At 38.3% G+C, this 16,717-nt stretch overlaps 1 protein-coding gene across 4 annotated transcripts; it reads right to left on the bottom strand.

The window, feature by feature from the left end:
* Positions 1–1,929: 1,929 nt before the first annotated feature.
* On the bottom strand, positions 1,930–14,712 carry LOC118235737 (myelin-associated glycoprotein-like). Of its 4 annotated transcripts, none has more exons than XM_035433465.1 (11): positions 14,228–14,712; positions 12,387–12,457; positions 10,676–11,038; positions 10,086–10,376; positions 9,174–9,428; positions 8,384–8,656; positions 5,797–5,896; positions 5,119–5,160; positions 4,269–4,319; positions 4,097–4,166; positions 1,930–2,521 (listed from the first exon to the last, which is right to left on the bottom strand). In XM_035433465.1, exons 2-11 carry the CDS (start codon positions 12,427–12,429, stop codon positions 2,444–2,446), a joined length of 1,566 nt encoding a protein of 521 aa, XP_035289356.1. In that variant the 5' UTR covers positions 12,430–12,457; positions 14,228–14,712; the 3' UTR covers positions 1,930–2,443. The 4 variants fall into 4 exon arrangements, with proteins under 4 accessions (XP_035289356.1, XP_035289365.1, XP_035289374.1 ...); XM_035433474.1 differs by having other exon boundaries at positions 4,097–4,163; XM_035433483.1 differs by lacking the exon at positions 5,119–5,160 and having other exon boundaries at positions 14,228–14,710.
* Between the last annotated feature and the right edge of the window lie 2,005 nt (positions 14,713–16,717).

The raw sequence follows: 16,717 nt of genomic DNA, 5'->3' as shown, positions 1-16,717 counted from the left end.
AATAAAAGACAACTTCCTGCCTTGTAACTGAGCTAATTTCATAAACACTCATATGAACTGGTTGGTCTGATTGGTCATACAGTAATAACTGTTTTGATCACACATTTCTATTGTGCTAAATACAACTCAACATTTCCAGCTCATCTCTGTAGCACAGCCTTACAAGGAACCTACCACAGGCACACCATGTGAAAAAAGTGTTGCTTCTGTAAAATTACTTTTTACCATCCTGCTTATGTATTAAAAATGAAATGAAATGTATAAAGCCAAAACAAACATATGGGGCAAAATTACATCTTCCAAATTATAAAGTTAAATCAATCCCTGTCTATTTATATTATACTTGTTAATCATGTCAAATATTTTGGTTGTACTGTAAATAGATTTTTAGTCATAGTAATATAATATACGTACAGTAGAGCATATAAACAGTTACTGAAAAATTCAAACAGCTGTGGAAGAAGGCCAGCTAAACCGCTCCCTCTCCACCAGCAGATGGCGCATTAACCACATCACCCCTCCACAGTTTGCCTCTGGCTTCCTGTTACGGTAGAGGTAGAGAGGAGTGTAGGACGGCTTCCTCACAGAGGATTTTGCTGTTGAATCTTTTCGGTGCATCGGTGAAGGTAAAAGGTAAGCCATTCCTGTGTTATTGGTCTCTCATTTACAAATGAATTTCATCATTATACATATGCATTGTTACATATTCTGTTAAATGCAAAAGTACTGGGACAGTATTTTTGTTTTGGCTGTGTACTCTAACACAGTGGATTTACACTGTATCAAACTGTTGATTTTGACACACCCAAAGTTTTGGCTATGCCTCTGATCAATTTATTCCGTAGCCACATGATGGCCTAATTTACTGGCATTGACACTTTCTGGGTGTCATGTATATTAATTAATGCCATGCAGCTGGTATTCAGCAAGAGTCAGCTGAGCAGCTAATTAATTTTGTTCCTCTAAAATGGGGGACTATTTATAAAAAGTGTTGCAATTCCTACACGGTTAAAGCTGTATACACCCTCAAATTAAGGCTGACAGTCTGCACTTTAACCCCATACTCAATTTTTTATTTTCAATGTGCTGGAGCAGAAAAGCCAAAAAAACAAAAATCGTGTCACTGTGCTGATATTTTTACATTTAACTGTATATGTATCGGGCGGCAGGGTGGTGCAGTGGGTAGCACTGTCGCCTCACAACAAGAAGGTCGTGTATTCGAATCTCAGCCAGGAGAACATCTGCTAGTACTCTGGTTTCCTCCCACAGTCCAAAGACATGCAGGTAGGCTAATTGGAGACTCTAAATTGCCCATAGGTATGAGTGAGTGAGTGAATGGTGTGTGTGCCCTGTGATAGATTGGCGGCCTGTCCAGGATGTGTTCCTGCCTCTCACCCAATGCATGCTGGGATAGGCTCCAGTGCCCCCCCGCAACGCTGCTCAGGATATAGATAATGGATGGATGTATGTGTGTCCATGGAATCTTTTCACCAAAGGGTGAGCTTGTACTTGCCTGACCTTGTTGTTGTGGCTGGCATTTCACTGACTAACTGGCTAAAGCTAGGTGTTGATTTGAGACAAAAACCAGAATATTTTTGCTCATCACTATTTGGTCCATAGAAAAATTGGTGAGAACTATGTTTTTTTGTGCATTAATATGCACAATCTGGTAATACACAATTTGTGAACTAAACGTCGTTGATTTACAGTTTAATTTTTAATCATTTAAGCCATTGTCAGGACGGTTTCCATCCTTAGTCAATTTAAAATCACAGTAGCTTTGCAGCCATTTTTCCCTGCTCCTCTTGTTCCTCTGATGTAATTCACACGGCGTATGATGTTAGGATTAGTTTGACAGTCTTCCATCCATCCATCCATCCATCATCTATCGTACAAGGGCCATATATTTATCACAAAAGCTGACCCCTCTAACACTGAATTATTTATTGCAGCAAAGATATTCTCAGAACACAAAATAATCAATGAATTAAATATAAATGTTTCGCTCTTCATTACAGTAATATACTTGGTGACAATACATGTAGGCCTGCAAAGCAGTATATGGCAATATTAATAAACAATAGTGAAATAGGACATCAAGTAATGTACCGTTAGAAAATCAAAAGGATCCTTTCCAAACACCCAGCACACGTACTAGAGAACAGAATTAATAGTTCTTATGATTCTTGTGATACCAAAACCTCCATCTTCATGGCCGTTCAGTAATAAACGTGCTGACAGAAATCACAAGCCTTATTCACATTGCGCATAAGCTATATCCGATAAAAAAAGTATCATATGTGAAATGTGTGCATGGAGAATTACAATCAAATTCCTGTCGTGTGACAAAGGCCTTTTCAATGCATAGTCATCGCTTGAACTGCCTCCGGATCACGCATTTTAAAGTAGCAGGTTTTTCTTAAGACTAGCCAACTTTGTGCCATTACATGTTCGCATAAACGTCCTCTTTAAAACAATTCTCATAATCCTCCTCTTCTTCTTCTTCTTCAAAATATGGTGTCTGGAAATAGAAAAGGAACACAGTGAAACCATTTCATTGCACACACAAATGCACAGAAGTTATACTTCCTGCAGCTCCAGAAAAGCTTGTATAGTGATGTTATGCCTCCAGGGTTGTGCATGTGTGCACTACCCCATTACTGTGCAAAAGATTACCTCTATTCATACTTTCTGTTGGAACTATTTCCTATGGACCATGCAATTAGACACTATTTCACACCAGGCACAAAGGGCCTACACACTATAAAAAGACAAATATTTACATTTACAATGGTGAATTTAATGCTATAAAATAATAGGTTCATATGTACAGTCTCAGCAAAAATGACATCATGGTACAAGCAGCTTCTGAGTTCACTGAAGGGTACTTCCTTCCCTTAGACTAATAACTCCAAAAGTCCCCTCTGCCAGCTATTTTAAAGCAGGCGCATTATCAGTAAGTATCTAAGATTACATAGAACTGCCTCAGGCAATAAAAAAACATACAGTCAACTTATCGGCACCCTTCATGTAAACAAACAAAATGATCGTATAGAATAAATAATACACATTGTGTTTCAAAATTTCTGATGAAACATTTGGGGAAACTGCTTTTACTCAAATAAACATAATATGGTGGAAGATGACTGATGCTTTGGGGGTGTTTGTCTGCTAATGGTCCAGGGGCTCTTGTTAAGGTTGATGGCATAAATAATTCCACTGAGTACCAGGATATTTTAGCTCAAAACCTGGTTGGCTCTGCCAGGAAGTTGAGACCTGGTCACAACAAGGCAATGACCCCAAACATACATCAAAATCAATACAGAAATGGTTGCATGAACACAAAATCAATGTTTTTGCAATGACCATCTCAGTCTCTGGAATTGAACCCTATTGAAACCCTGTGGTCTGAATTGAAGAGAACAGTCCACAAGCGCAAACATAAAAAATATCATGGATCTCTATTTTTTCTGCATGCATGAGTGGTCCAATATCCCTCCAAAAGTATTCTGCAACTGTGGCAGACATTACAGAAAGAAACTCAGTGTCTCCAGGGGATGCTTAACCAAATATGAATCATAGGGATAATTTTAAAACCTACTTTATGTTCTGCAGAAAAAAATTGTATTACTCAATAAAAACTTTTTGTGTCTGAAAAATTGTGTTAAGATAACAGCATGTGGCTCCCCCTTACGTTAGAGCCGAAAATGGGCAGTGTAGCACAGTGGGTAAGGAACTGGGCTTGGATATCTATTACTGGATAGGACTCTGCCATTGTACCCTTGAGCGAGGTACTTAACCTGAATTGCTTCAGTACATATCCAGCTGTATAAATGGATGCAAGGTAAATGCTGTGTAAAATGTTGTGTAAGTCGCTCTGGATAAGAGCATCTGCTAAATGCTGTAATGTAATGTAAAATATGCCCTACTGTATGCTTTCATTTTTTTTTACAGTCATTCTACTCACTTTCATGAAGGGTGCCAATAATTCTAGAATTGGCTGCTCACTTGATCTAAAATAGTATGTTTTTTAAAACCCAGAAAGAACTCTATTCCTTTCATGTGCTTACAGGCAGCATTAAATTATTGAACTTACCTCACTGTTAACATAAATGTTATCACCCCCGGGAGCGGACGGATCTTCAACAGGCCCCTTTCCCCTGCTGCTAGATGGCATTAAAGACAGTCAATTCAGCATTATTCATTCATGTTTAATCAGAATATGAGCCTGAATATTTTTCTTTCTTCTGTGTACTTTAGAGACCTACCAGGATTTGGCTGGCGCTATGTTTTCCTGTGTTCCCACATGCTGGTCATCACTGTGAAAATAAAACAAGAAATGACACGCGTATTACACACCCTAGCCCTTCGCCGCGGCAACACCCATGCACATTAAGCGTGTGTGTCATGCAAAATTCATCGTGAGCCGGACAGAAAACTGCAGATAACAGACGGCTAATCAGCAAAAGTGAGGACTATTGATCGCCGACTGAAATCCCCACTGCTTAGATAGTGTGTGTAGTACCCCACTCCCACGGCACCAGTTGCTACTAGTTCAGCTCGTATTTGATGTCGAAAATATGACTCTTTGTCACATTAAGAAAGAGCTGTAGTGGGCTATGCTGGTCAAGAGTCTGACAACAATTTGTTGACATGCCTTAAAAACCTGTGCCAGACATGTCAGTATGATTGTCTGGAGCTATTACCTACTTTTTAAACTGAAATTATCCCTGTCAAATGTGCGTGCTTGCCTGCAAGTCTGTATGTACATTCTTGAGGCGATTTTTAAGAATAAATTTGCAGTTTTGAAAAAATTATTATACTTTAAAAATTGATTTTGCTAACCAGCAAAAGGCAGTTGTTTTGTGGCTTGTGTTAATTGTTCAAAAAACTTTTGAACCAGTGTTCCCACCAATTAGTTCAAGCTATGACTAGGTAGAAATTGGTAGTGAGTGTAGCATGAAACCTAGTTATATAATTAAATGCTCCTTTTGGACCACATTTAATTATATAGCTAATTACCTATGCAGCTAGTTACTGTTTGCTGTTAATTAATAGTATTAATTTTTGTCTATACTGAATATGCACATTCTTCTGTTGCATACTTTGGAGACTTACAGGCCTGCAGTTGAGTAGACAGGGTTTATCTTTACTTCCACACTTTAAAAGCAACAAAAAAAAATGTTATACATGTTTCATTTGCCACATTTTAATTAGCGATTTCTTATGCTAAAACATAAGTGTAGGTAGGTGGGCCTATGATGTGACATCATCTGAGCACTTCGGTTTGCATTTCGTACCAAATTCATCCAAACAACAGCCAGCCCAGTTTCAGGGGATAATCTATATTAAATGTAAAAGGCATGTCAAAGAATTGACAAAGCAGAGGGACATTTATAGGAGCAAAAAGAAACGAAACCAGGAGAAAAGAACGCTTCACTGCAGGCAATGAACTTTCGATTTCCTGGTCCATCTAAACATAATCCTATTCCTTTTGAAACATACAGCATACAAACAGTAGCCTGTGGGTGGCTTGCATGTTGATGTAATCCATCAGTAATTAATCACAGCTTCATAAGCATTCCAGTATGTTTCAGTTGTGTACAGGGTTAAAATGAGGACTTACTGCAATGCAACATTGTACTGTGTCATTGTACTCCCTTTGAAAAGTGAACGGTACATTTTTTCATTTTATATAATATGTGTTGCAGTACTGCTTCCTTTTAAAACATATCTCCAGGGCATATATTATGAAATTTCCAGTCTGATGTGAGGGGTTTTCTAAATAACACTTACCGTTTTTTTCGTCTCGAACATTTCCACAGCAATAAAATAACCAATATGAGCACAAAGGCAGAAGCAGCCGCGCCTGATAAGTAGATGGCCATCAGTACTCCTGTGAGGATAAATTCCAGATTAATTGGGATGGCAGGTCTGCCATCCCACCCTGCTACACTGTAAAGATAAGGATATTGCTGATGCCTTAATTTACTTTTTGAGAGTTTCACTACAGAGGAGGTTACCAATAGGCTGCAAGGCACATTCAGAACACAGAACGTCTCAGAATATATTAATATAGAGAATAAAGAAGTATTGGATTGTTACAGGCATTTAGCAGACGCTCTTATCCTGAGCGACTTATATTGCATCCAGTGATACAGCTGGATATGTACTGAAGCAATGCAGGTTAAATACCTTGCTCAAGGGTACAACAGCAGTGTCCTACCGGTGAATCGAGTCTGCGACCTTTAGGTTACAAGACCAACTCCTTAGCCATTATACTACACTTCCGCCTACTGGATAGATTACATGAACTAAAGACAAGTCCCTGGCCCTGATGGCATATACCTAAGAGTACTCAAAGATTTAGCTGAGATCATCTTTAAACCACTGGCAGAAAGTTTTGGACAGACTTTAGAAAATGCAGAAATACCAGAGGACTAGAAGCAAGGTAGTGTAATGCATATATATATATATATATATATATATTAGGGCTGTAAAACTTAACGCGATAATAACGCGTTAACGCACATCCGTTGTAACGCCACTAATTTTTTTAACGCACGTTCTGTTATGCTGAACGTTTGCCCGACCCTTATGCTACGTTCAAGACAACTTGGAACTAGCAAAAAACGAGGTCCGAGTTGTGAAAAAAGCTATTGAACGGTCGTAGAACTCGGAATTATAGGTCGGAAATTCGAGCATCATTTCTGAGCTCCGACTTTTCCGACTTCCGGATTGGTTACGTCACATTAAGATAAATGGCGGCATTTGTAGTTCGTGGTAAGAAAGAAAAATGGTGTATTTAGGCTTTTCATGCATTTGCATTTGGGTGTGTGATTATGTGATATGCGTTAGTATCGTTTATGTTTGCCATTCACTATAGCAATATTTGAAATTTAAAAGTTACGATATCCATCAACAACTTTTTTCGCTAGCCAGCTTAGCTAGAAAACGTTATTTTGCTCAGAAATAAAAGCTGCAAATGATATAACCTGACAGTGATACCATATTTACATTTCAGTACTACTGCAGCCTAACTAGTTTCGCGGTTTCACTCTATATACTCATTAAATATATTCCTTGCCAATAAAAAAAGCAGCGTGTACTGTGGGAATCCATGTTTCCCGAGTAAAACAGCGCGAACACAGTTTTTCATTGTCTGGGCATACTGTTCAGAAGTAGGGAGCTGCCCTGTCGTCCGACAATGTAAACAGGCTTGTCTGTTTAAGCAACTGGCTCGGTGCAAAGAAATAGAAGTAGCCTATAGCCGAACTGTTGTATCCAAGGAAATTGAAGTATAGCCTAACTGCAATATGCAGCGCGGAGTGTAGCACAGTGGGTAAGGAACTGGGCTTGTAGCCGAAAGGTCGTACGTTCGATTCCCGGGTAGGACACTTCCGTTGTACCCTTGAGCAAGGTACTTAACCGAAATTGCTTCAGTATATATCCAGCTGTATAAATGGATACAATGTAAAAGTTGTGTAAGTCGCTCTGGATAAGAGCGTCTGCTAAATGCCTGCAATGTAATATCCTCGTTCGAGTCCTAGTTCTGTATTATACTCCCTTTCCACCTTTTCCGGCTCACTTTATTTATTGTTTGTTTTATTTTGTATCATGGTGTTTTGATCCCACATAGTAGAAGGGGATGTTTTGTGAGCCTTTATTTACCCCATGTGAGGTTGGACACAAATATGTTGTGTGAGTTGCTTTAGAAGTGCGAGGGATCCAGGGAATGATCTTTGAGCAATGGAAAATTTAGCTGACCAATGTACCTGTTGTAGAATATGTCTGTTGTTGCGATGCATTGAGGTCCATCGTTTTGTGTTAATGCTTAAAAAAACGGGATGTTTTAGTGAACCTTTATAAGCATAAATTAGGACACACTACATTGCGTGAGTACTCATATTACTAAGTAATGTTAAATTTAACAGGTCAATATGCCCATCTGTTGTTGCCTGTTGGGCTTGAGTTTGCCATGTTATAATTTGAGCATATTTTGTTATGCTAAATGCAGTACCTTTGAGGGTTTCTGGACCATATTTGTCATTGTTTTGGGTTGTTAATTGATTTCCAAAAATAAATAAACATAAATTTGCAGAAAGCAAGCATATTTGTTCACTCCCATGTTGATAAGAGTATTAAACATTTGAAAAATATCCCTTTAAGGTACATTTTGAAAAGATAAAAAAAAGTGTGATTAATGTGCGATTAATCGTGATTAACTATGGACAATCATGCGATTAATCGCAATTAAATATTTTAATCGATTGACAGCCCTAATATATATATATATATATATATATATATATATATATGTGTATATATATATATATATATATATATATAACCCCTTTGAAAGTCAAGGAAAATGGTAAAGTACCTCTTTGGTTGGTTTCCAGGACCCTTGTTTCGTTCCCATGTTTGTTGCTGGCGTAGCAGGACACCACATCAGTAAGGCCCAGGTGGAAATGCAGTGTGTGAACAGTGGCGGAGTCCTGTCCATCTGTGCTGTGGAAACTGCTGCTGTTTTCAGTTTTGCCATCTGCAAGTTTCCACTGGACTCTGCTAGCGGGCCTGGACTCCACCAGGCACCGGCAGTTCACCCCTGTGATTTCTGCAACACAGCCTGATTGTGCTCCAATGCTTGGGGGGTCTGGAAATTATTAAATAATTCCTATTATTATTATGATTATTATTAGATTTTTTAAACTACAGTTTTCAGTTTATTTACATACTGTGCCAAATGTATGCCTGTATCACTAACTAGCCAAATTTTAATATAAAAACTAAGCATCTGCCTTTGTGCACTGCTGATGATGTTAGGGCAAATAAATGGAAAAGTTGAGGCCTGACAATAACTTACACAAGTTCATGTGGAGATGAAACATACACAGCAATTTTAATTCAATTTGGACCTCTTACAGAAAGACATCTGTAGTTGTCATTTAAAATCAAGCAGATCTCTCCTGAGATCCTTGCTCCATTTTATTTTTATGTCAAAACACTGATAACTGGAGACCCATCAAACACTGCAGATGTGTACCCAACACATCTCTTCACCTGATATATGCTCAGAAAGATGGTCATTACGTATTCATTTCAGGCCAGACGACAAAGACGTGAGGGCCTGTGTGTAACTGTCCAAATGAAACGTTTTGATCTGCACTTACACTCCACGCTGATCTTGGCCGGAGTGGAGTTCTTGTGCCCCTCTGTGTTGATGGCTGCACAGTAGAGAGCTTTAGTGTGTCTGGACACGTTGTGCAGTTTGTAGATTCGTTCCTCTGACAGCAGAGTGCCAGTGATGTTGTACCACTGGTAGCCGTGTGCAAGAGGGTTACTGTCACTGGAGCACTGCATCTCCACAGCATCTCCCTCCTTCACCACTGTGGACTCAGGCTCGACCTCCACACGAACTGGGGCATCTAGATGAACGACACGGTTTTCAGATGACTCGCGAATGTATTTAAATGTCTTGACAAGTCGCCGCAAGTGGTACAATTTGGATCAGAGCATTAGTATTTTTAAGGCCAAGTAAAATTATTACCATCTGACAGAGTTCCTGTACCACTCTACCAACGGTTAATGTTTGACTCTTTTGTTCCACATTTGCTTCGAGCCGCAACGCAGTGGCTTGTTCATACACTGTTACATGTGTGATTACTGTGTGAATTATGTGTGAAACTAGACATGATACGTCATCTATATCCAGATGTGTTTTATGTCCGAAATTAGCTGATCATAATAATACTAAGGACATCCAGATCAAAGTGAAAGCCTGAAATATGTAACTGAAGAAATGTGCAGTAATACAATAAATTGTGAAAATGTAAAATATTTTATCCATTTTTCCTTGTATCCCCTGTGCCTATTTCTTTAGCCTGGGCTGGAAACCTGTTTTGGAACATGTGATTTAAATTCATTCTTAGATAAAAAGTTAAAGTAAAAAGCATAGATAGCAGTCAGTTTTAAACAACTAAAAAGGAAACTGTTCTCAGAAAAGGGGAATTGAATTGTTACTGTAAGTTTCAATTTCCAATAATACCATGTACTACATTCAGTGTTGAAAAAAAAAAACTCACATGTCACATTCAAAATTTTAGAAGATTGCACAGATGTGACCTGCTGATACTTTGCTATGCAAATCAGATGCTGGTTGTTGTCAGAGTTTGTGGCGGCGAAAGTCAGGCTTGACGTCACTCTCCATTGGCCGTTGGGCAGCTCCTCTGATTGGATGGTGGTTGTTCCACTGCGGCTCCAGATCAGGTGAGGCAGCTCCGTGGGACAGGAGTGAGACACAGAGCAGGAAGCAGTCACAGCGTCACCTGCTTTGACCTCCCCGCTCACGGTCAGCCGTGGGGAGGCTGGATAGTCTGTAGTTAAGTGAAAACAAGCATCTAATAAACCGCCATCTGTAAGCTACTAGTTCCCAATGAATCATTTTCAGTTTTTGGTCAACAAAGTGAGCTGTCACATTTCTAGAGAATACAGCCATGAAAACATATTTCCAATCACAGCTGGTCTCAAGCATGCAGTGGGGCTTTCAATAGCCAAAGTGCACAGACCTAAAAGGAACTGCATATGTTTTACAATGACTTTAACCAAGGATCTTATCAGTACATACTCGTGATTTTAAAAATAAGCCACATAGAGAACACTTCTTCAAACGCACCTTGGACATCAATGGAGACCATATTATCTGTGTAAGAGTACATATCAAAGTCACGAATCTCTATCCTAAAAATAAATGGGCCATTGTCCTTTTTTTTCAGGTCTTTAATTCTCAGTGAACAGTTCTTTCCTGTGAGATCCCCAATCAGATTTGCCCGGCCCCTGAATTCTTCCATCACTTTGGAGGAGTCCGGGTGGTAAATGGGTTGGTAGTCGGTCATATGCCATATTCCTGTTATTGCTGGAGGCTTTTTTGGGGGGTCTGGGTAATTGAACTTGCAGGGAACCACGACACAGGACCCCAGCAGTGCTGATATTGTTTTTGGTATTTCTGCAGTCCATGAAGCCGTGTACACATTTAGCACTGGAAAAAAACACAATCATAGTGCGACATTATGAGATTATGTTCCATACAGACTTTAAAATGGTGTGAATTGTGTTCTTGGGTAGAAATAACTGTACGAAATGAGTATTGAACCTTATTGAACCTGTGTTTTGTAGTTGTCCAATGACCATGATATGCACTTTTGTACGTCGCTTTGGATAAAATCGTCTGCTAAATAATGTAAATATTTTAGTTTTTTTGTCATTTTCACTCCTAGATTTGTTTCTGAATTTCTTGGCAACACTTTTTCCAAATTAGCCAAAATGTATATGGTCAGCCATTTTAGTCTCTTTCTAAAAGAGAAAAAAATAACCTACATGTTAATCTGTGTCTTTGTATCTCGCTGATTAACTAATTGAGCTCAAGTAAGTGTAAACAAAAAAAAACAGTCACATTTATGTGTCAATGTTTTTATTTAAAAATAAATTTGAATATTACATTACAGGCCTTTATCAGATGATCATATTTAGAACGACTTATACAACTTTTTTTAAATTTTTTTTTACATTGCATTCATTTATACAGCTGGATATATACTGAAGCAATGCAGATTAAGTACCTTGTTCAAGGGTACAACAGCAGTGTCCTACCTGAGAATCAAACCTGTGACCTTTAGGTTACAAGCCCAGCGCCTTACCCATTATACTGCACTTCCGCCCCATGTATGCCACAGGCAACTGCAGAAAGTTCTGTGCTCTGCTATTTTGCCCTTAATTATCTAGATTCCATCATCTTTCAGATATTGTAGCTACAATCACCTTGACTGAATTAGGCAAGCCTGAGCTTTTAACATATTATTGGCTGAAAAGCATAGGCTCACTGTAACCACCAAGGCCAGTTGTGTCTTTTTTTTTTTTTTGGAATACCACCGACACCCAAATAAAATCCATTTTGGCTTCAACAAATATAAGTAATTTAGCATTTTTCTTTTATTCATGTCAAAGTGAACAAGAATCATTCAGTGCCAACAATGAGGGATTTTAGTGTGTACCTATCACCAATTAAGTGAAATCTCAGAACTCTCTCCAAATTTCAATAATGAGTAGCAAAGCAAGTTACAGTTTGACTATGGACAAAAGACCTTTCTTAACATTTCTTAACATAACATAATGATGAGAACAGGCCATTCAGCCCAACAATGCTTGCCATATTCCTGACTATATTGTACCTAGTGGTCTAAGTACCTACAGACTAGTTAGTGTCTAACACCATATCAAGCCTGGTCTTGAAAAGCTGAAAAGGTTTCTGCCTCTACTATGTGACTTGTGAATAGACATATTCTATCTGTGAACAAGCTGAAAGAGCAACAACAGAATAAAAACAGTACCATATGAGTAGATGGCATAAAACCATAAAGCCTGTGTTCTCATTGCAGATGAATGCAGAGGAAGACCTTGCCTGGTGGAAGAGAAAGAAATAGTTGCATGATATAGGGCCACTTTTAAAGACAGTAAACATAGTTCATTGTGGAGTACTGAACCTCAAGAAACTCAACTCAGGTTATTTATAACTGAACCGCAGAAACAGTGAAATGCAACACAACTCTGCAAAGTGTTAAAAGCTTGGTCAGGTTTGGCTGAAGGCATTTGGTTCAAGTTAAACAAACCCCTATTGTTGAGACAAAGGACATACATATTTTTAAACATATTTTCTTGTTTACACAAACACAATGTATAATATAAGACTGCACAGTGTACTGCCTTTTATTGCTAATATTTAACAATTGTACTCAACTGCATGTTTTGATCAACATTTAAAGATTTTTTAAAAGAACAATACATGTAGGCCTTAACTTGGATTTGTGATTAAATTTAGATGCCTGTTTCTTTTTTTTTCTATTTTTAACAGTCAGCTTTCTGAGTTTAGCAATCATGAACATGAATCTGCTAAACCGAGTTTGTGAAGAAAAACTATTTCCTGCATTTATTTGTATTTCAAAGTAAACAAAAATGTTGACTGAATACAGGCTTCAGCATTTCACATACATATGCAGCATTAGCGTTTAATAGCATGAGCATTGTGTCGGGTTTCGGTCATTCATTAATAAAGTAACATACTACTAGTTAGTTAGTCAGTCAGTTAGTTAGTTAGAGTCTTTACAATCCCCTTGGGGTAATTTGTTTTGCAGCATAGTCTACAATAAATAACAATATATATATACCCATGACAACTGATAGATTAAAAAACATTTTTTAAAATACTGCACTTTATATACCAAAGATTATGTTTTTGAAATGTATGTATAAAATGTTTCATCTTTCATTGATAATACCCTGTGCTGTATTTTAAAGTCACATGACTATTAATGTCTCAGTAAATACAGTAGGCCTACACAAGGCTATCGCCTGATTAGGTGCAGCTTATTTCCTTTTTTGTTTCCGGAGTCTGTGGTTCTTTGCTCTTGTTCATTTAATGTTGTCTACTGGCCGTAAGGACAGGTTTGTCCTTGTTTGTGTAACTCAGTTTAATGTTCAGCAGAATTGTTGATACAGTAGGTTGCCAGAGTCTGCACTTCTTGCATGTGCTGTCTCTCTTGAAACCATACTTTCCCCCTCTACAGCAATTCAATCCCACATATTTGCACAGTTTTCATTATACGTAACTGGATAAGAGAATCTGCTAAATGTCAGTAAAGTAAAAAGCCTAAATTACTGACGCCAAACATTTAAAATCAGTTATTGCATTTTTGTTTTGCTTTTCTGCTTTGTTTCGTTCGGTTTGTTTAACTGTACAGTTTAACCGGGCTGGCTAATTTGCTGGGTTCACTTCAGTTTACAACATCTCTCTACCAGTGTGTCCCTATCATCATCTCAGCCCACATAAGGAAGAAAAACACGTAAATCGCCTGCCAGAAATAAAATAAATAAATTAATTAATTGCACAATATAAACACAATATTACACAAAATATGCAGTCAATTAGTGCCAGTTCATTCACAAGGTAATGGAAAGAATACTATAATATTAATTTGTATTCAATATAACACATCAAATGTAATCCAGCACAATCAAAGAGCATAATGTCAGGCTAAAATATCCGATATTTCAACTAGATTGTGCCAATAGTTGTCAAATTATGGCTTTTAATAGGTGGTAGCATACACCTAAATGCCTAAAACATAACCAACCCATAATTTAAAAATCAGCACACAGCCACATCAATACATACCTGCACTTTGATAATTCTGTTTCACTGTAATCCTTGAAAGATTATTCGATTTGTGCAGCCGATGAAGACACGATCAAGCAACTGGTCCGGTCTGACTGAAAATGTGCATCATGTACCACATCCTAATAACAAAAGACAACTTCCTGCCTTGTAACTGAGCTATTTTCCTACACACTCATATGAACTTCCTCCTGCACCCCCGTATCACACTCAAGATATTTAGCTGTAAAAATAAACTGAGCCACAAATACCACAGGTAGTAGTGCCATTTCAGGTGTTCCTGAGTGATATACACAGCCATTGGTAGTAGTGCCATTACAGGTGTTCCTGAGGGACATAAGATTTTTAAGTAAGCTTTACAGTATGTGTTCTGATAAAATATGTCATCCTGAAACAATAAGTAATGCCAATTCATCCAGTTTCACTACTGCATATTCTGCCAGCTAGCAAGCAGAAAATAGAAATGTCGCCTTTTTTATTTAAAAATTTTAAGAAAAGGATGTTGCTGGTAAAAAGAAATAGACTTAATATTTTATGTACACTGTAGGGCAAATGTAACTGGACAGTTGGTTCTCATCGTTAAGCATCCTGCTAGCTACAGCAGGTAACAAAACCAGGAAAGATCTCAACCAAGCACTTACGCTGAGTTCCATAAGTTTGCCTCTCAAGCTTAATGTGGTAAAGCATACAGGGAAATGTTCCAAAATTTACCATTTACAGTTATGCAAATCTGGCATCTAGTAACGTGGTTGCAACCATAGCACTTATCTCTTTGAAGGCATATGCAGTTAAATCAAACAAAAGCAATCCTTCCCACATGAATCATGGTTTACCACAATAAAGTCTATTGTTCTCACTGTAGAGTAACGTAGCAGTGGAAGTCCATAGATCCAGCTAATGAAAACCACTTTTAACAGAGTAAGTGAAACTAAGGGTTGATCTGATTGGTCATACAATAATAAACATACCTGCCTTTTCGTGCTAAGTGTAACTGTTTTGGTCACACATTTCTACTGTGCTAAATACAACTCAACATTTCCAGCTCATCTCTATAGCACAACCTTACGAAGGTACCTACCACAGGCACACCATGTGAAAAAAGTGTTGCTTCTGTAAAATAGCTTTCTACCATCCTGCTAATGTATTAAAAATTAAATGAAATGTATAACGCCAAAACAAACATATGGGGCAAAATTACATCTTCCAAATTATAAAGTTAAATCAATCCCTGTCTATTTATATTATACTTGTTAATCATGTCAAATATGTTGGTTGTACTGTAAATAGATTTTTAGTCATAGTAATATAATATACATACAGTAGAGCATATAAACAGTTACTGAATAATTCTAACAGCTGTGGAAGCAGGCCAGCTAAACCGCTCCCTCTCCACCAGCAGATGGCGCATTAACCACATCACCCCTCCACAGTTTGCCTCTGGCTTCCTGTTACGGTAGAGGTAGAGAGGAGTGTAGGAGGGCTTTCTCACAGAGGATTTTGCTGTTGAATCTTTTCGGTGCATCGGTGAAGGTAAAAGGTAAGCCATTCCTTTAATATTGATCTCTCATTTACAAATGAATTTCATCATTATACATGTGCATTGTTACATATTCTGTTAAATGCAAAAGTACTGGGACAGTATTTTTGTTTTGGCTGTGTACTCTAACACAGTGGATTTACACTGTATCAAACAGTTGATTTTGACACACTCAAAATTTTGGCTATGCCTCTGATCAATTTATTCCGTAGCCTCATGATGGCCTACTTTACTGGCACTGACACTTAGTTCTAATAACCTCAACAGACTGCAAATGCAAATTACACACCTAGAATCAACTCCAGATCTTTTTTTAGGTGTCATGTATATTAATTAATGATTGAATCCCATGCAGCTGGTATTCAGCAAGAATCAGCTGAGCAGCCAATTGTCCAATTACTTTTGCTCTTCTAAAATGGGGGACTATTTATAAAAAGGGTTGTAATTCCTATACACGGTTACAGCTGTATACACCCTCAAATTAAAGCTGACAGCCTGCACTTTAACCTCATGCTCAATATTTTATTTCCATTGTGCTGGAGTAGAAAAGCCAAAGTAACAGAAATCATGTCACTGTGCCTATATCTTTGCATTTAACTATATATGTGTTGGATGGCACGGTGGTGCAGTCGGTAGCACTGTTGCCTCACAGCAACGAGGTTGTGGGTTCGAATCTCAGCTTGGGGCCTTTCTGTGTGGAGTTTACATGTTCTCCCTGTATCCACGCGTGTTTCCTCAGGGTACTCCGGTTTCCTCCCACAGTCCAAAGACATGCAGGTAGGCTAATTAGAGACTCTAAATTGCCCATATGTATGAGTGAGCGAGTGGATGGTGTGTGTGCCCTGCGATAGATTGGCGGCCTGTCCATGGGGTAATCCTGCCTCTCGCACAATGCATGCTGGTATAGGCTCCAGCACCCCCCGCGACCCTGCTCAGGATAAGCGGGTATAGAT

This window comes from Anguilla anguilla, chromosome 1 (assembly GCF_013347855.1).
Source record: "Anguilla anguilla isolate fAngAng1 chromosome 1, fAngAng1.pri, whole genome shotgun sequence".
In the NCBI taxonomy this organism is placed as follows: Eukaryota; Metazoa; Chordata; class Actinopteri; order Anguilliformes; family Anguillidae; genus Anguilla; species Anguilla anguilla.
Note: the sequence above shows the minus strand (reverse complement) of the source record. Positions and strands in the feature narration are given on the sequence as shown.